The 20,957-nt window shown below is 36.3% G+C and overlaps 1 protein-coding gene across 8 annotated transcripts in view; it reads left to right on the top strand.

Annotated features, from left to right (window-relative positions):
* The window catches only part of ZMYM2 (zinc finger, MYM-type 2), a 90,821-nt gene that overhangs the window by 32,551 nt on the left and 37,313 nt on the right, over nucleotides 1-20,957 (top strand). For 6 of the 8 annotated variants that reach the window (XM_014965962.1, XM_014965961.1, XM_014965960.1 and 3 more), the window contains 5 exons: nucleotides 634-919; nucleotides 4,304-4,469; nucleotides 5,295-5,507; nucleotides 17,755-17,905; nucleotides 18,426-18,541. In XM_014965962.1, the coding sequence (XP_014821448.1) occupies nucleotides 634-919; nucleotides 4,304-4,469; nucleotides 5,295-5,507; nucleotides 17,755-17,905; nucleotides 18,426-18,541 (932 nt within the window). Of the gene's footprint in view, nucleotides 1-633; nucleotides 920-4,303; nucleotides 4,470-5,294; nucleotides 5,508-17,754; nucleotides 17,906-18,425; nucleotides 18,542-20,957 lie in introns of those variants that run through there. The other 2 variants (XM_014965964.1, XM_014965965.1) reach the window with 2 other exon arrangements.

Genomic DNA, 20,957 nt, shown 5'->3' with positions numbered 1-20,957 from the left:
TCCACTGAAAAGGTTATTGAAAAAAACAAGAACTCTTACAGGAATCAGTGACATAAATACAGATCCCAGATGTGGAGCTCGAACTGCAGACCCTCTGGCTCCAGGGTAGACGAGGAATTAGTATGGGGACCCCCAGCTCTAGGGTTTATCACTGGGGTTGGACACACGATGCTTGTTAAAGCTTTAAAACAAAATAACTAATGAATATCTAAGATTTCATGTTCTTACAAGTTTGCAGTTTGTATCTCAAACCTTAGTTTAGAAATTCATATTCTCTGTTGGTCTCTTTTTTTTTAATTGCAGTTGGTAATTGCAGTTTTGTTTGTCTGAAGATAAAATTGCCAGTTTGCAAATCCAGTGCAAGTGAATTGAGGTCTGCAAAACTTGTCCCTAGATGCAGGTTGGGACCATCCTGAAATTTGTTCATACTCTGAAGCTTTGTAACAGTGGAGAGTGGTACCATCAAACAGCATTTTACTTTAAACCTGAATTTCTAAAATTACATCTATCTCCTGTTAACTGTCAGTTCCAACAGAAAAAATATTTTACGATCATATATCCGTGAATATTATTTTATATATGTACATGTCTGTTCACTTACCCTTATGTTTGTTTGGTTTTTTTGTCTTGAAGATTCTTGGATATCCCAGTCAGCTTCCTTCCCTAGAAATCAGAAGCAACCAGGTGTGGATTCCTTGTCACCTGTAGCATCACTTCCTAAACAGATTTTCCAGCCTTCCACCCAGCAGCAGCCTTCTAAACAGGTTAAAGTCACATGTGCAAACTGCAAAAAGCCTTTACAAAAGGGACAGACTGCGTATCAGCGAAAAGGATCAGCTCACCTTTTTTGTTCTACTTCCTGCCTCTCATCGTTCTCACACAAACCCACTCCAAAGAAACTTTGTGTTATGTGCAGAAAGTAAGGGATTCTTTAATTTTCCTGCATATTAGGGGCTAAATCCAGTAATACTCAAGATTCTTGTGTGTGTGTGAGAATTGCTTTGTTAATGATATAAAGTACTTGATATACTTCTAATGTTGTTTAGAAATATTGAGTTCACCATATCAGCTACAAAATAAAAAGTATACTAGCTTTCCAGTTCAGGGTATGGCAGATTGTTTCTATGAAGCCAGTACAGTAAAAATTACTGATTTTTTTTTTTTTTTCTTTTTTTAAATAAAGATAAGGTGTCCAAGTTTTATAATATATCCTGTGACAAGATATGTTCTTTAGATATAAAGTCCTTTATGGGAAAAAAAGTGGACCTTGTGTTGTATATTTTGGTAGGTGAAAGTGTAAAATGAAGAGTCGCTAAAAGGAGAAACTGATACTTGCACAAAGCTGGAAGAAATTTGTGAGCTTTTCCACTGTTGGCAGTGTGGGGAGAAGAGAAGCCTTAGAGTTTCCCCATAGTTAGGGGCAACTATGGCAACTTTTGAAGTTGAAGAGTGAGCAATACAGAGGGAGTGACAAGCATACCTAGAAGTGGCTTTCTCTAAATTGTTGATTAGGTTTGACTTGTAATTTTTCATTATTTCCCAAACTTAAAATGGCCATAGAGAAGTATTCCATAATTGTACTAGTGTAGTGTTAGGTATACAAAACAGCTGTACTATCTTTTTCTTTCAGTGTACTGAGATTCTTGCACTTTTTTGTATTTTTTTCAGTATACACTCAATCCAGCACACCCTGTGAGTGACACTGGTTAAAGGATGAATTCTTGCTGAACTAAGGGCTTCTTGCAGTAAAGATTGCCTTCCTTAATGTGTGCTTTGGAGAAAGCCTAGCAGATTTAACATATTGTAGCTTCTTAAAATACATGTAAAGGCTCAAATTCTTAACTCTTACCTCTACAGAGCTAGTTAAAAGCACTCTGTACTCTTTCTGTTGGCTTGCACGTGTTTATACACTGTGTTTTTTAGAAGTAATCTGGTGACTACCATCTTCAGCTAGCTGCATTATATGTAAGATGGAGATTAGACTAATGTTTTTATTTCTGACTGAAGTCTTGAAAACTCATGGCTAAATCCATGCTCTCTTGCAACTTTGGAGATACTTCTCTGTGTATTTTAAGAGGCTACATACAGTGTCGTAAATGAATAGGCTTTATTTTTGAATGATGAGGAAAACACCTTATTTCTAGCTTTTGAGGTTACTTAAAATAGTTTTAGTGTATTTGATTTCTAGAGAACCTTCAAGTCACCTTTGACAATTTTTGAGGTGATGTTTGTCTTTGTTCGTCTACAAGTATTGCAGTTGCTTACTCAATCACAGTTAAATAGAAGGCAGTATATGCATGAAATTGTTCCTCTCTAGGATGGCTTCGTTATGAAGCCAAATCTTATCCAGCCTTTTTTTTTTTTTTTTTGCTTTATTGCCAAATTTTTGCTACCTGGTGGTAGCCAGCCAGGTACTCTTCACTCTGTACTTGCTTCTGTGTTCTTTTTCTACTGAAGCAGACATAATATTGTCAGATTGCAGTTCAGTGAAAGAATAAGGGAATTGTAACAAAATCCAGGAGATTGTGAATATAGATTGGATAGATAATAGTTGGTATGTCATAGGTCAGACTTTCAGAGGTAATGCTCAGCTTTATCTTTAAATATGTAGATTACTTTAAGTGGAAAAAGTGAAGCCTACAGCAGCTTTTAAAAAAATATTATATAATCCCATCTGAAAAGTCAGAATTCTTAACATATTTTATTGTGAAACCCTTTCCTAGCACTCTTCTTAACCTTTGTAACTACATAAATAACATAAGAGTTACTGTAAGAAGGAAACACACCTGGCCTTCTCCTTAGCGTTTCTGATTGTTATTGACTTGTGTTACTCTTTTTGACTTTGCACTTGTGTCCTTTGATGCAGGTTAATGTGTGCTTTCATACAAGTTAATAGTGTTTGTAAGTCCTGGTGGAATCCAGCCAGAAACTGTGGGCTCCTTAGGGCAGGAGCTCTGGCTTTGTTTTGCAGAACAGAAGTGGTAACACTCCCCACCACAAATCCTTAGTAGCTTGCCAAAGGGCAAGCCGAAATCGGCTGACTTTCCTTTGATGGCAGAAGGCAGGCTTGCAAGTGTTAATAACCAGGGGTGGTACAAGTTGATTTTTCAAGGCAGTCTCTCTAGGGAAAATATTTTCTAATGTTTTCCACTCATGCTAGTTTCAGGGCTCCCAGATACGGGTGTCTGGTGCATATCTTTTCCAACTGGTGACCCATTGTGATGTCAATAGAGATCAGATGTGCCCAATCAATTTTTAATTTATTCTGCCTAATCAATTTTTAATTTATTCTGCCCAGTAGCATTTACTGTATGTCAATAATAGTCTTTTTCTTTGGAAGGCAAGGAGGGGGGCTTTTATTTCTTCTCCTTGCTTCTTGTAGTTTATGGTATGTGGTAGTTTGGGATTAAGAGTAGAACCACCTTAGAAATGACCTCAGAAGGTTGGGAGACCTGATGACAAAGGTGTGCTGACAAGCGTGGTGTTAGTAGCTTTGCTAAGTTTGCAGTGTGTGCGACATACAATTGAAAATCGAGGAGCTCTAGAATTAGCTTCACTGAAAAACAGCGAAGTCAGTTTGGTTAGAAAAAGGTTTGTTCTATTTCAGATCAGTTTTATTAATGGTTGCTTGTCTGGCTTAATGCATTAAATTGATGCAGTTTCATGGGCAACTGCATGAACTGTTTAGGTGCTTTGGAACTTCACAGTAATAATGGAATCAACTTTTTAAAAAATTTGTGATAAAACTTCTAAGCATGTTCTTGGTAGAGTTTTAAGCTTTTTGGCTATATTAAAGTATGAGAAAACAACCTTCTCTACTCCCCTCATTCTGTCCTGGAGTTAATATTGGAAACGATGGAGTTATATAAAAATAAAGACCTTTTGCTATAAAGCTGATTTTTTTCATTTGAAACTTAAATATAGCTTTTGTGGTAAGTTTTAAAAGGGATAGTTTAAATTTGCTCTGGTAATTTTTTGTGTAAGATTGAGTTTGCCACAGCCAGTACCTAATGATGCATTAAAGTCACTTAGTTCTAGAATAATATTAAGGGAAAAAAAGAATTCAGATCAAAAAAAAAAAAAAAAAACAAAAACAGGAAAGTTGTTGTACTTGGAGTACTTACAGTAGTTGTAAAAATGTTATTAAACTTAATGTTTGACATGTGACTAACAACTCTACCAAACCAGTTTGAAACGTAAACATTAAAAGGAAGAACAAATGTTATAAGATGTAAAGGGTTCTTGTTTAAATATGTATATGCATTTATGCACAAGCGCACTAGAGGGTTTTTTTGTCTTTCAGAGATATAACAACAATGAAAGGTACCATTGTTGCTCAAGTTGATTCAAGTGAGTCTTTCCAGGAGTTTTGCAGTACATCATGTTTATCCTTCTATGAAGATAAACAGAATCCCTCGAAAGGAGTTTTGAATAAATCAAGATGCACTATCTGTGGTAAACTAACTGAGGTCTGGTTGACTGTTTTTTTTTTCTCCTACGTTTCTCAATAACAGCGCTATTAATAACTTGCGTTCTGAAATAAGGGGACTGGAAATAAGGAAATTTAAAATCTGATTAAGTGTTTTCTTATGCAGTAAGATATTAAGATATGCAGGGTTAATATTCATGAAGAGAACTGAAGTAAGAGAGAATTCAAAGAGGTTAATACGTGATTCTTGTTTCAGAAACTTGAAGTGCCTTTTGCCGATATCTTGTAGCTACTGTGAACAGTCTTATTAGGTGTAGAATCTTGTAATTATAACCCAGATCTCCCACTTAGAAGAATTACTGTTGAAAAAGGTCAAGATTTACTGTATTACTTACTTTTTTCCTGTATATTTTGAAAGATTATGTAAACATTTGTAGAGGTACATTATTTTAAATTCTCATTAATGCTCTAATTTACTTTTGGTGCTGTTACTGGACCCACCATAATTCAGGCTACTACTGTACGTAGCATGTTGCTAGCCTGCAAAATGAGTATTTTATATAATTGCATGAATTGACCTACTCTAATATGCAATTATTACATCCTTCCCTCTGATCATTGCTTCTAGGCTACAAAAGCAAACGGGTCCAAGATTTTTTTTTCTAGAACTTTGAAGGCAACAGAAACACCCAATTTCTGTTTCCATATTTCATGGTCATTTCAAGCATCTTTGTTCTTAAATAGTGAGCTAGTATAATCTGATTTTAGTTATTATACTTGAATGTAAGACTTTGGCTTGTCTAGTAGTTTCAGGTAACTTTGTGCTTGTGTGGTGATAGAATACTTTTTTATTTTTATTTTTTAGATTCGTCATGAAGTTAGCTTTAAAAATATGACTCATAAGCTGTGCAGTGACCATTGCTTCAATAGATACAGGATGGCAAATGGTTTAATAATGAATTGCTGTGAGCATTGTGGGGAGTATTTGCCTAGTAAAGGAGCTGGAAACAATATCCTTATTATTGATGGTCAGCAGAAAAGATTCTGCTGTCAGAACTGCGTTGGTGAATACAAGCAGGTAATTACTTCTTTACTTTTAAAATTAAATAAACATTAATACTCCTGTTATTCATAACATGGTTTTACTTCTCATTAGGAATCTTAAGTAACAGAGACTTCTAAAAATGAAATTAATGCCAGTGAGACCAAACTAGCTGGACTGGAACTTTTACTACTGGCTTGTTTTTAATGTTGTAGTAGCAATAGCTATTTGCTGTTAACGAAAGTATCATTGAAATTAAGCTTTCTGTTAAAAAATTCTACTTCTAGTGGACTTATCACTTATGTGAGTATATTACTAGCAAGCCTGGCACACAGGCTTACTGGTCCTTAAGTGATGTTCTCTTTTTAGATGCAAAAGTTAGTTTCTCTGCAATTGAAACACTAAAAAATGTGCAGACCTTACAGATTAGACATAGCTGTGAGAATGCTCTAACTGATTACAGATCGGCTGTGTTACCTGTCTAATCTCCTTCACTGTACAGCGTAGGATTTCAAAATTTATTGTTACTTTCATCCTTCTGTGTCTTAAATTTTATGCTTTCATAGTCTTTATTTGGTTTGGCTTTTATTTGTTTCTAAGACTGTTAAGATAGTAGTAACTGTTGTGTTTAAAAATAATTCCAAATCAAGAAATCTTATGCTGATGTCTTTTACATACTATAGAGCCAATTTAGCTGTGAACCATTGCTAATGCTGTAAAGGTTTTTTATTTACGTTTAAGCATTGTTAAAGGTTTAAATGTTACTGCTGTATTTATGGTATAATAGCATATCTCTGAAATATTTAATATTTTGGGGGAGGATATACAATTTGAGAATTCAGTTTTTTTCTTTTCCTTGGTGCATTTTGCTCTGGGTTTGTAGGGTGCTGTTAAAAAATATGAAAGTACTATATTACTGGCAAGAAATACCTGATTTTGAAGTTCATACTTGCATATGTGAGTGGCCCCAGTGCTGCACATTGCTTTGGGTTCTTTCTTCATCTCTTTCCATTTTTAAGAAAACAATGATCCAAGAGAAAAAGGGTGTACAGTGCTGAATGTTTAGAAGTTCTAGAATGTTGCATCATGTATGTTTGTATTTTCTCTTTGGACATTCAGTTTTGATGCTTTTGGGGATGGCTCTTCTTGTATACATGCAATGTGCAAACAGCAGATGTGGAAGGTGCGTATGTAAACAGCATAACTGAAAACATAACATAAGCATTATTCTTTTGTCACAGCTATACGAACAGGGACAGGATAGGTTTCCAAGATACTAAAAACATAGGCATGCCCAGAAGCCATGGAAAGACTTGAAGAAACGTTGAATACTGTCTCTCGAAGAAACAAAAAGGCATGAGATTAACTTTGAACTTGAGACATTCCCACACAACCAGTATAACATGCACTGCACATGGAATTATGAAACGAACGTGGAATTTTGAGAGGCCAAATGATAAATCTGTACTTAACACTCTTTGCAGACTGTACTCTATTTGTTCAGATATTTTGTATCTTTTTTGTGTGTGTGTGTGTTTAGGTATGTATTTGAGAAAGGTATGGGTAGCAAGTTGTATGTTCTGGTTTGATTTGGGGAGGAGGAGCAATTTGCAGCACCAGGAATCTTCACAAGTAGTGTTGGATGTCGTGCATTATTGTGAGGATCCTTAAGAGAACCTTAAAAATTGAGACACAATGTTTTGGTGCATTTAGTTCTGCCAGCAGACTTTATTCAAGCAGGTTCTTAATTCTTTTGTGGAAATATTTGGTACTGAGGAACTGTAAATAGGCTCTGAGAAGCTTAATTTTAGTGTTCATTTGTATCTGGTTTGGAGTGGTGGTTAAATGTAATTCTTTACTGGTAGCTTTCAAATGTTCCTGGAGTGTGGGGGCTTTGGGGTATTTTTGATATTAAGAGAAACTCAAAACATAAAATTAAAAGTTTCTATAGTTTATGTTGTTGTAGGTGTTAGAGTTGCTCAGGACAAAATTATTTGAGAATACTTTAGTTGTCTAGCACAATTTATTTTGGTTTGAACTTCTATATGCCTTAAAGTTTCTTGAACTGAATATATTCAAGGAATTCTGTTCTTTAAAAAGGGATTTAGACTTTGGAAAGCGTTGCTTGACAATTCATTAGGCCACAATTGATAAATTGTGGGTTGCTTTATTTAGTAGTAACAATGGTTCCTTGGAAACTTTTTATTACATCTTACTTTTAAAGGGGAATCAGTGAAGGGGAGACTATTGAAGAGTCACTGTTACATACTGAAGTTAGCTCAATTGAATCAATAATACAGGAAAAATTGATGTCATTTAATTATAGCATTTTGTTGTACCACTGATTATCGTGTGTCACGTTAAGAGTTTTAGCAAATGTTTTCTTACAAACAGTTGTAAAATAAATAGGTTTCATTGGTATAAGATTTGTATTGAGCAGTTTATATTGTAAATGTCATACACCTATCAATATGCTATACGTTTGTAGTAGTAATAAATGAAAACTGATTCTTATTACTTGTACCTATCTATATACTTCATTCCTATTTTTTTAAAATAAATATTACACTGATTTCAACAATTAATTTTCAATAACTTATCACAGACATTTTTTCTTCCTGGAATGAAAAAATTAAAATTATGGGTAATAAAAATTACTGTGGCTCTTGGAATGGCCACTGACTGTTGGTGGGAGGCAGGGAAGTGAGAAACAATGTTATTCCTGGGATGGGGAGTAGGTTTTTTCTGAAGTGCCTAAGTCTCCTTTCAAGTTGATGGAGGCACTTTAGCTTTCTACATACCAGTTTCAGCACCTGTTTTGAAACAGACACACAAGTAATCTTGAATATTGCCTCCTATGTTTTGCTTTCTGAGAGGCAATGGCTGTTCTTTCTTACCTAAAACCGACGTCATTACGGAGCTTAGGTTTCTTTCCTATTAAAGAAGCTGTGAAAAATAAATAGATCAATAAATCGTGTAAGACTTTTTTTTTTTTAAATTTTGTAAGTAGTCTATGTCATTGTGGTTACATGCATTCACATTCACTGTGGTTATATGCAAGACCATGTTAATTTCTTGATGGCACAACAGCCATTCACGAAGATGGCTAAGTGCAAGTCAAGCTTTTTTAAAAAGAGAAACAACAATAAAATTCTTCCTCCAAAAATTAAATCACTCTGACAATTTAGATAAAATGTCAAAACAAAACCCTTCTTGGAAATGTGTTTTTTTTAAACCCCAAAACAACTACTATTCTAGAATTGTAAGTTCTTTTTATCTGTTGCGCTGAGATTCAAACTGTTCACGTGTAGAGGGACAAGAAGGACTTTAAAAATGATGCTAAAACAAAATGAATAAACCAAAAAACAATGCTAGAAGAGAGTGAGGTCATATCTGACAAGGAGGTGGCTAAACTGTCTATGTAAATGTGCAAATGCTGAAATATATTATTTCTTTGAGTAGGCGTTTCATATAACTAAAATGGGAACTTAACCGTTTTAAAAATTAGTGCTTTATTTAAAAATTAGTATCTGTGCAACAAATTGAAACAGACCCCAAATATGTCTACCATGAAGATATATCAACCAAAAGCACATAAATATGTTGTTTTGATGTTTCTGCTTCTGGTACTACTGTATGTTTTCTGTCTTGACAAAATCAGTCAACTTCCTTTCCAAGGCAGTTGCAATGTTATTTGTGTCTTGGCTTGCTCAACTTGGGTACAAACGTGACAACCATTTTTTCTAAGAAACAAGTGAATTCTGTGACTTGGCTTGTGCAACCAGCCGTACCTGTTAATTTCCAGCTGGTCAACCAAAATAAAGCTGAGTCTGTGTCTACTTTCAAAAACACAGTCTTTAACTGCTTTGCTTCCTGGCCTGATCAGTCCACAGTGCTCTTGATTCCACTGTTGAAAGCATTTAGTGCTTTACTAGCTTAAAATGTTCCTTTACTTTTTTTTTTCTTTGTTTACTTGACTAAAATTCTTCTTGTTAGAATGTGACCTGGGATTCACTTGCTTTGGGTGCTTCTAAAAAATTATGGTCTTCATGTGCTGTCAAAAAAAGGGAGAAGGAGCTAAAACTATTTCTTCGTAGGCTTCTTAGTAGCTCTGGAGTGAAGTGGGTACTGGGTGAATGCAACCCAAATGGGTATTTCCCTAGTTGGAGAGGATGCTTGCAGTGCCTTTTCATCTAGTGAAAATTTTCCTTCAGTACTGGTCAGAAGTGCTTTAGTTGACTTCCTTGATTAGATGAATACTTACTACTGAACGTGCTTCCAGACTAACCAGGGTGTGCCATCTCTTTGAGCTGTTCTCTTCCAATAGAAAAAACCCAACCTAGGCAGTTGTGCTTCCTTCTTTCCAATTCTGCTTCTTTCCAAACAACTGCTTTTGTGAAACTCCCCTAAAACTCATCTGCTTTAGCTGTGTGTGGGGTTAAGGAGCCTTCACTGTATACAATAATATGCATAACAGTCCTGCAACTCCTGTTTCATAGGTTATATAGAGTTTGTATTTAGTCTCACAAGACGTATTGCTATCTACTGGTTTAATTCTCAATGTTATGGTAGAATGTCTTGTCACATAGTACTTCAGTGGAAGCATCTAGGGTTTTCAACTTCATCTTGTCCTGTCCAGTGTTTGTTCTTTTTCTGTGCTTCTTTGCAATTCTATCCTCCTTTTTCTTATACTACAATTAAAACCAAAGCCTGCTACTTCCTGCAGTTGTTGCTGCTTTGTAAGCTCGTTTCCAAATGTCTGGTCCAAGAGTAAATACTATTGACAAACCAGTAATCAAGAGCTGAACAGTTCCTTTACTTTGAAATGTTAAAAATACTGACTTTTCAATTTTATTTTATTTTTCATTTCTGTTAACTTTTAAAGACGAGTTCTGTGGTTTCAGCTGGTTCAAACTGTGGTTGTAATAGTAGAATCTCTTCCTCAAATAAGTCATTTCTGTCTCACTTCAGGTAATACTTAGCTTGGAGTTAAGTAATCTCTGGTAATACTGAAGCCTGATACCACGCACACTTCTACAATTGAAGACAGCTAGATGCTTTTTACCCCATCTCCCATGGTTAAATCAACCAAGAAATAATAAATTCCCCTTTCTTCCTGCTTAGTGGTGTGAGGCTTTTTTGAGGCCTCTTGGTATTTATGCCTCCAGTTTCTTGCATCACTGATGCAAATCAAGTCCTTCTAGAAACTATACTATTCTACTTTTTACTTACTCCTGTTTCTGGAACCATTTATTTTGCCATTTCTGGGCCAAATGTCTTATCTTTGGCTGTAGAATTTGCTTCTCTTCAATAAAAACTATATAATCAGCTTCCTTAGGCACCTGAGTAACATTCATAGTAAGCATTCAGGATGTTATTTTGTCAATATTTTAGAAGATAAAGTGAGATAGGTACATCAGAGATGTTGAAACAGCTTGGTAGTTTTGAAAAAAAGTACTTAACGGCAGTCAAAATTGTGAGGTGTAATCTGTGTGAGAGCACAGGAGATTCTTAGGAAGAGGAAGTAAAGAGGTGGTATGACTAGATATTGGGAGTTAGGATAGATATAACCGCATCTGTGCACTGATGTACCTGGAGTAATTGGGCAGGGTTGAGGGGAAGAGGGAGAAAAAACAAAAAAGAAATAGCTGAAACATTCAGTTAATGTAGGAGTAACTTGCTTTTTGAGGCACGAGAAGATGGGATTTTCAGTTCTCCTTTTCTTGAAGGCATGAAGGCAGGGCTCTTGAGCAGAAACAAAACTGGCAAAAAGAGGGAGCACTGGCAGTCTGAGATGTCAAATAAAAGTTACTGGACAAGTTACTGATTTGGCTGTTTGCAGAGTTCAGCTGGTAGAACATAAACACAAATCACTTGGTGTTCAAGGGCCAAAAAAGCAATTACTTCAGTTTTTGCTCTTAAGACTTGGGCAAATGCTTTTGAGGTGTTGCTAGTCTTAGTCGCTTTTGTTGGAGCAAGGAAGAGTTTACAGGTCTTATTCTTGGGGGAGTGATGGTTTGAGTGCATTATTTCAAAAGGCTAAATAAATAATACACTTTCTTCTTCCTTTGCTGTTACAGATTCTGCTGACATCTGCTTCTTTTCTTAGACATGCATGTTGCTTTTGGATCCCTCTGGACCATCCTTCTTTCAAATATGTCTGAAGTAGTTTAACTGCTATATTCTTGGTTGCCTTACAAACGGATTTCTGTTACCATAGAATTCCATGTAGTGAATATGTCTACTTTTCTACTGACAGAAAATGTCTTATCTTCTTTCTCCTTTACCTTTCTATCTGAACACAGGTTGACTGTGCTTCTGTCCCAGAATATTCTTTTCTAGAAACTTTCTTATTTCTGATCTGAAACCGTTACTCTGTAAAGCTACCAGAGAGAAGTTTGCCTGAATTGGGAAGTATGTGCCGATCTGTTTTACCCTGGACCATAAGAGTTGAACTGCAAAGCGTTTCCTTCAACTGGAAACAAGTCTTTTGGCTGTCACATAGCACTGCAGCAATCAGCTGGTATCCTGATGTTCCTGATTCACTGGCCTTCGCGTGGGAGAAGTTCTAGCAAGAATGTTCTCTTACACTGTAGGCATGTTCTTCATCCTGCTCTTTACCCTTTTGAAGGCACGTGAAGCAGATCATACTGCTTTTTTTCAGTCAAGAATAAAAGTCTATAGCACAGATAACTAGATGCAAGGCACTAGTAGCTTTATTGAAATACTCTGGCAGCCAGAAGTTCAAGAACAGAGACTTTAATTACTTTCAAACTAATTAAACAGAATTGAGGCTTACTTCTAAAATACTCTGAAATCACAGTATGGATCTGATACTTATTTTGGGGCTTCATCTTTCTTCTTAGTAGGATATATGCAAGAAGAGCTCCAGAATTCAGTTTTCATGATCCTTTCTGTAAGATATAAAGGAAGATCAAGACTCCTTCTAAAGTGTTTGTTGCTGATAATGGCAAGAATAAAAATGCCTTGGAAACCCTCCAAGTGATTTTTCTCTTATTTCCAGGAATTTGGATTTCTGTTGCAACAATACTTGAGTTTCTGGAATATATCCTGTTCTTTTTGCGTCTTGCTAGTCACTTTTGTAGTTGCCAATTTAAGTTCAGTGCTGTCCTAGTAGGCAGAATGAATATTTGAAATCTACATAGATCCAGTAACTCGTAAGAATTTTCAAACCACATGAAGTGTTTTATAATCTTTTCTCAGTTGTCTGTCGTGAAATACCTATCATGAAGGTCACCTGATTTCTAGGTTTAAGTCTCTAACAGGGTACACAAACAATTCATGAAACAATGAGTGGGTTTAGAATCAAGTAGAATAAGAACAAAAAAATATTCAGACTTCTGCATTTACTTGGACTTTATGCTTTGGAAGAGGTCAAATATGCCATCAGATCTAGCTAAAATTAGGTCATCTCAATGCAGAATTTAGTTGGAGTGATGAGGGAGAGGTCTAGTCAGAGCAGTCTGCATCGTTTCCCCTGAGAGGGCACTGGGCCATTATTCTCTAGAAATTTTGCCTCTGGATTAACTTAATCTTTTTGTATTTAGTAATCTCATTGATACAATTTTTCTTACTCATTTGATAGCAGTGTTTTTACTTAGAATTTTCCTTAAATTTGCAGTCATTAAACTTGCATATATTTTCATATGACTGTAGCTTTGAATTTGCCAGAAGTGGTGCATGGAAGGGAGATGTTTGTTACTTTCTCTTGTGGATTGGTTCTGAGTTAATTCCAACTTTGAAGGAAACTTAAAACTGAGACTAGTTTGAATCTCCAGGTTTTCGTCTATAATCACTTTTTCCTGCCTTTGAAGTATCATGGGGTGCACAAGATGAAGCCAATATTTCTTCTGGAATAGAACTGCTAAGATAGCAGCTCTAGAGAAAATGATTTGGGTGTCCTGGTGGATAACGAGTTGAACAGGAGTTAGCTGTGTGCCTTTGTAGCAAAGATGGCCAACTGCATCCTGGGTTGTATCAGAGAATGCTTGGGGTTGGATGGGACCTCTGGAGGTCATCTTGTCTCCCTTCCTGCTCAAGTAGGATCATGTGGAGCAGGTTGTTCAGGACCTTGTCCATTTGAGTTTTGAATATTTACAAGGATGGGGACTCCACAGCCTCTCTGAGTGACGTATTGCTATATTAGCAAGGGTGTAGCCAGCAGGTTAAGGGAGGTGATCTCTGCGCTCTGCCTCCACTCCCCACTCTTCTCCCATTCTTCTGCACTTCTGAGACTGCATCTGGAGCGCTGTGTTCAGTTTTCTGTTCCTTAGGTTGAAAGGTTTGACATTCTGATGTAAGTTCAGTGGAGAGCTACCAAGATTACAGAAGCACAGGTGATATTTAGAAGGCTGAAGCATATAATGTAGGAGGATGAGCTTGCGAGACCTTAGTTTGTTCAACCTTGAGAAGGCTCCTGAAGGAGGATCAGTTACCTATTGGGAGGGTAGAGAGGACAAAGTTGGGCCCTTCTAACTGCAGGATGAGAGGCAACAGACACAACTTGAAAACAAGGGGAAATTTTATTTAGATAGAAAGAAAACCTTCTTTTCTGTGAGGGGCAGTGAAATCCTCCGGAGAGGTTTCGAAATGCTCATCCTTGGAGATGCTCAGATTTGACTGGACAAGATCCTGACCAACCAGGTCTGGACCTGCTTTGAGCAGGAAGTTACACTTGACCCTCTGGAGTTCCCCTCCAATCTGCATGATTCTGTGATTCTGTACTTCTGAAAGAAAGAATGAAGCAGTGATGTTTAAAATAGAGAAGTTTGGGGGATTTTTTTGTCCCCTCTTTACTTTAGTAATGAAGATTTTGGTATTCTTAGTTGGTTTTCTCTGCAGTGAAGTTCGTTCTTTTGTCTCCTGACCATGAAATATCAGCATTGACACAGCTTTACATTTTCCTTAATTTCCTTTCTGAACACCTACTTTTCCATGAGGACGGTTAAAATATTCAATTAAAAGAAAAATGTTCTGTAGTAAGACCATGAGAACAGCTGTTCTAGTTCAGATGAGAGATTGAGACTCCTGCAGTGTGTATCTAAGTGGCCATGCAGGGAATAGTGACAACAGAGCAGGTACTTAGAGTGTTTTCCCCTGAGCATTCTCTTAGCTTCTGACTCTGGAGGTCAGGGGATCTCTTGAACTTTATGCAATGTTCCTGTATGCTGTTTTTAGCAAATCTCTTTAATTGGCCTTGTCCAGTCTTCTTGTGAACACATATAAGCAGTTTTTCCATCTGCAAAATTCCGCTGACCTGCTGCTTGTTTTGTGAAGAGCTGTCTCCTATTGTTTGTTTTGAAACTTCTTCTGTTGATATTCATGTGATTTCCCATAGTTGTTGATATTAGAAAAGACAGCAAACAATTGATCCATAGTGCCCAATGTTATACCATTTTTGGTTCTGTCATGATCCTCTTAAGTTATCTTGTTTCCAGGCCAAAAATCCTTACCTGATAAGAAGCTCTCAGATCCTATGTAGTTCTCCTTAGTTTTACTGAAATCTTCTGTGTATTCCAACAAGAAGGGTAGTTCTAGGGGAAGGATTCACAAATGTTACTCTTTCTACAGAATGAAATTAATTATGCACATTCTTAGAGATGAAAGATAACATGATGAAGGCGAGAGTAGAAATTTAAGTTACCTGAGAACCTTGAGAAGAGAGTCTCATCTGGAAATTTGACGCTTAAGAGCAAGAGAAAATTCTTGGTTTGTGTTATGGCTGTCTAAAAACATGCGGGCTAAGTACAGTACAACATTCTCTGTTGATGTTGTCAATGGAGGAAGCCTTTTAAGTTGGACTGTTAAAAAAATGCTTGAGACACCTGTATAATGCTGATTGATGAGTACTTTCAGGTATGCTTTAATCTTTTTTTACAATATTGTTGTGCTCCTTGGTTTTTCAGTGGTTTCAATCTTCAAACGTACAAGTTTGGGGAGTGCTGGCAAGAGAATAAAATGCAGGAAAAAAGTTCAGTTTGAAGGAGATTATGATTACAAGGTTTTGGGAACAATAAAGCTGAAGACGTTTTGGGCCTTTTTATTTTTCTTCCTTTTTTTTTTTCTTTACTGGTGTCCTGTCGTCTTCACTTGTGTAACATGTTTATACTTCTAATAATGCAGAAATGCTCTGTCTTAGTTGCTGTAACAAGAATAAAGCAAGAGCTTTGCTGTCATGCTTTTGTTTCTGCCCACAGAATCTTCTGCATCCTTGATGTTTCTTGGAAATCCATTTCTTTGTCGTCTTGATAATTTAGATCTAGGTTTGCTTGATTATTACTAGATATTAACAAAGATTCTTCATGTTAGTTTCAAGTCTGAAAAATCTAGGGTGAAATCAGTAAACAACACCAGTATTATAAGAGTGTTTGCAGTTCAGAAGTGACAGATGTGCGCTGTACTTTGTGTGCATGATCCTTTCTTGACATCAGTTAAATGATGAGATATTTGAGTTGCTGGTTGGCAAAAGCTATTTCTACTTTCAAGTAGAAATGTGTAGTCTGTTGACACAATGAATCTTTTCTGATTATGCTCTGATCAGCTTGCTATAAATTCATTTATTATAATGTGTCTTTTCAGCTTGCTATCTCTTAAAGTAACTGTGGCCTTAGTTTGTTGTTTTGTTTTTTTTTCTTTCTGACCTAGAACTTGTGAAAGCTTCTCTTATGTGTGCAGTGTTTTATGATTACATTCCTGAATGCTCTTTGTTAAACTGTCTGCATCACTGCTTCTAGATTTACAGTTTGGTTTATTCTAGAGATACCAAGGCTGTTTGTGCATGCAGATTTTTTTGATGGTTGTTGTCCATTAGGTTTGTTCCAAGAAGTCGAGTTGTTGGTAAACTGTGACCTCCAGTATTCTCACTGGTAATATATCTTGAAGTGTTCTTGATGCCCTGCTTTTGTCATTTAGCCTGTCAGAGGAGATGAATGTATATTGGTAGAATAGCTCCAACTTGAACAACAGTATAATGGCTGCATTTTAATCTTGGTACTTAGTATGAATTTTGTCAATATTGTGGCTGATGGGGAAGATTATTAGGTGCTGGGTAACATTTTTAAATGCAAACAAAAAAAAATGTAGTAAAATGGGAAAGAAGAATCTTGGAGTTGTATGAAATACCCTCCTCTGGGTAGGAGCTTGATATCTTGACACATAGTCCTTTTTGAAGGAAATCCACAGCAAAGCTTTTGTCAACCATGTGGAAATTGTAAAATTGTGTGGTACTTTGAAATTTTGCTGGTCTGCTAGGTGCTACATCCTGTTTGTGGCAGAGGCATGTGTATTTGTACATTTTTATGTACATGTTCTTAATATAGGGAAGATGATATACATATTATAAAAATGTACGTTTCTTCTCTAGCTGTCTCTTACGAGTGGATTTAGCTCATTCTCAAATGTTAAAGATACCTTTATATCCAAAGGTATCTGGCAAAGATGTTAAAATTGAGTCTGCTGTAGAAACATGGAATAGTCAGTTTGGAAGGGACCTTAAAGATCATCTAGTTCCTGCCCCCTTGCCATGGGCAGGGACACCTCCTACTAGACCAGGCTGCTCAAAGCAACCTAGGTTGTATAATAATAGCAACATAGGTTATCAGGTTCATGGGGTCGCAGCTCATTATTGGATCCAATGAGGAGCATAGAAACTCCTGCAGTGTGTTTCCCCTGCCTGGAGGACTGGAACTATAGGAGCTGAGAAGTTAGAGGTTTTCCCAACAGTGCTGATACCAAGAAATTGCTACACCAAATTTGTACTTGATAATATTAAGGATGTTATAATTTTTTTCCAAAGTTTAGCACCGTTATTTGACCTTCATCTTTGCTGTGTCAGACTCCTGTTTCTTTTCTTAGAACTATTGTCCCATCAACAAGGAGAGAGGAACAGAGTTGTTTCCAACTCTCCAACTCAACACAATTTGCCGTATACTCTTACCACACTTCACAGTTTGCAGATGGTGAGGTTTGGGATTATTTTTTTTTCAGTTGGTTGGTTGGGTTTTCTTGAGGTGTGTGTGTTTGTTTTTTGTCTTTACACAGAAGTTTAGTTTTAGCCAGCTGGCCCCAGGAGTAAGAGACCCAACCATAGAGAGAATTCTCTTGAGATGATTATCATGATAGTTAATATAGGAAGGTTCTGATGGGGGAGCAGATTGCGGAAGTAAATAGATAAGTTTTCTGCTGTTTGTTATACTATAATTTAAAACCAAAAGCTATACATAGTTTTAACTAATGCATTGTTTTGCTTTGTTTTATGTTTTAGAAATATGGCAAATTAACATCTTGTACTGGCTGCAGAGCTCAGTGCAGGTTTTTTGACATGACTCAGTGCATAGGACGTAATGGATATATGGAGCCATACTGCTCAACTGCATGCATGAACACACACAAATCAAAATATGCAAAATCACAAAGTAAGTGAAAAGGAGGATGGATTTTCATCACTGATAAGAGTAGACTTTTTTTTTTTTTGAAATTTGAACACTGGGGGTGGGTTTTGTTTTAGAATTAATCCATGTGGATGTGCCTCAAGCAGTGATTAGAGGATAGAGGAAGTTATAATGTATGTGGATATTCTCGAGGTGAAATTTTTAGTCTGGGTGAAGGGAACTGATAAATAACTCAAAATGTGTGTTCTTCAATATGCAAAGCAGGCATAGATCTCAATTCAGTGGACTCAAAGTTGAAAACACTCTGGTGAATTTTATAGAAGAAGGTTCTGTTGCATATTTAATACGGATTTTAAATGGAAGAATTCAGCAAAACCTCTGCAGTTTCTTTTGCTTTATGTGACTTGTGGCAGCTGACAGGAAAACGGGCAAATCTTAGCTTTTTACATTGAAATGGTGGAAAGAGCTGACCTGTAATCCGTGTGGGGTTTTTTGTGCTGCTATTTTGTGTTTATTTTATTTGTAAACTACATTTTTCTTTTAGGTATGGGAATTATTTGCCACTTTTGTAAACGAAACTCTTTACCTCAGTATCAAGCCACAATGCCTGATGGAAAACTGTACAACTTTTGCAGTTCCAGTTGTGTAGCTAAATTTCAGGTTAGCTGTTGTGTTAAATCTTTTCCTCCCTAAATATTTGTGTACCTGTGTTTGTGTTAAGTATTTAACTAACTTGCTTGTATATATATATTTGAGTTATAATTAACATAGCAAACGTTGCTTTCTCATAACAATTTCTTTGGTCAAATTACTGTTTCATAACAAAAACACTAGCTGCTATCATAAACTTAGAAAATTGGATAATAACAACTCATTTCTCCTTGATACTCTAAGAAAACAAGAAGCAATTTTACTGCTTATCTTATTTTTACCACCCCAGTCTCTTTTTGGCCATGAGCCTTGCTGTTTAGCATGGAAGATCAACAAATTTCATCTCTTTTATACTAAATTCTCATGTACTAACAAAGGTTGTCATGAGGAATAGTGATTGTCTCTGAAATGAAAGGTTAGAGCAGAAGACGTTAGGACATTTATGGGTGAAACTAGCAGTTTAAATTGTGTCCAGAATCTGGAGTGTTGCAAGCATAATGATAGGCACACAGGAAGAGGCTGGTGTGCTTTTTGAAAATGTCACATTTTTAATATGACTTAAGGTCAAAGCATATGTAAAAAATGCTGTAGTGATTAATCTGTAGGTGATCAAAGAACATTTTTAAAGAAAATGTTTCAGTTTCTGTATGTAAAAAGAGTTTCCCCAGGTGCGCACTGTATAATTGGTAATTGCCTTCTCATGTGTTGTTGAATTACACCCATACAGGGTTTTCCCAGTTGTCATTAAACTGTGCTGTTTTCTGTCAACTGGAAAGCAAATCAATCTTTGAATTGCTTCCTTAATAGCAATAATAGTTCCTTAATAGTTCTGTCCTTCCATCCTAACCAATTAATAGACCTCTGTCAGTGGAACTGATTAATGAAATAGATGCAGTTTGTTGGTATGTAGTGATGAACCTGTAATACCTCTTGCAAACTCATTGGGCACGTATTTTGTTCTACGTGGTCTTAAAATCGATCGTAACCCACAGAGCTCTCAGAACAAAACCTTTGTGATATTTGACTGAGAAAAATAAAGTTGATGAATGACAAATTCAGCCTGGGCCTTCTTGGATTTGCAGATAAGTCAACATTAAGCAACATTACTGAATATAACTACTGGATCAGTTGATGCTGGTTATGGGTTTCTGATCTTAGTGAGACCTTGCTGACACTTCTGTTGTAGTTTCAGTGCTACATGTTGTAGTGGAATTTAATTAGACAGCCATACAGTCTGTGAGTTCTCACCAAAGACCAAGAAGGGGTAGGTAGGTGGTCACTTATAGTCAGCTTGCACAAACATCTCTCTCAGATTCTGACTTTTGATAGTTTTCATATATTCACTGTCTAGAAGAATGAAATGTATTTAGATAAGAGTTGATGGTGTGAAAACAACTTGTTTGTTCCATTTGCTTAGTATTTAGATGGAAAGGATGGCATAGCACAACGTGAGCATTGGACTGTAGGTGTTCTCTTGAGGCTTTTTTATACTTCAGTGACACATAAGTCATTGACTTGAAACCATTGAGACAATGGTTTCAGCTATTGGGGCAATTGCAATACTTTCTGTAAGGATCTTCTGAAAAAATGGCTGACTTACTATGGTGCTCATACTTTTCACTGTTTACTAATGCAGATACCTCTTATTTTAGTTTTCTGTCATTATATTCATCCCTCTTTCTTACTGTCCCTCTTTTTCCAATTTTTTTTTTATTTGTTAGGGGTTACCCTTCTCAGAACAGAATAACTGCTGTTTCAGGTCTGCGTCTCCCTCCTGCAAAAATTGTAGTCCTTTTGGTTTACAAATGGGTTGGAATATTTGAATTCCCAGTTTGTTAACATTACTTTAGGGTTGATTGTCATTTTATCTTATGAATAACCATTTGTTTCTGGCTAATGTATTAATGTATTAAAATATTTGAAAGATTCAGTTGAGCTACTTGTTGTGCAATTTATGTCCATATCTATATTCTGCTTTGTGCAGCCAAATTGCAAGAGTGTTCATTGTTGTAAGAAAGAGGGAAAAGAGGGAGAATAGCCTGCTTGATGTGCTTTTTTTGTTTGGTGGTTGTTAATAGAGTAGTGTGACAAGTTTTAATTTTAAACAATCTCAGATTCCGTTCTCATATCTCTAGCTTTTGTTCTTGTTCAATTACCAGCCCCCTAGATTATGTAGGGTCTGAATTTGTACCACAGCAAACAACTGGGAAAAGAAAGAAAAGAAGCTAACAGTGACATACATCAGAAAACAACAAAAAACATGTTTTACTTTGGGGGTAGTTTGGTCCTATATTTAAAGGTAATTACAGATATCAAAAAATACAGTTACTTTTCATTTGATGAGCACTTTCTGCATTCCTCCTTCTGTCTTCAGCATTTTCTGTACAAGTTGTCATGTCCGCTAATTCTTTAACATTTCCTTCAT

This window comes from Calidris pugnax, unplaced genomic scaffold (genome assembly GCF_001431845.1).
Source record: "Calidris pugnax isolate Ruff unplaced genomic scaffold, ASM143184v1 scaffold20, whole genome shotgun sequence".
NCBI classification, from domain to species: Eukaryota; Metazoa; Chordata; class Aves; order Charadriiformes; family Scolopacidae; genus Calidris; species Calidris pugnax.
The sequence above is the reverse complement of the archived record's forward strand: the minus strand, read 5'-3'. Positions and strand labels throughout refer to the sequence as shown.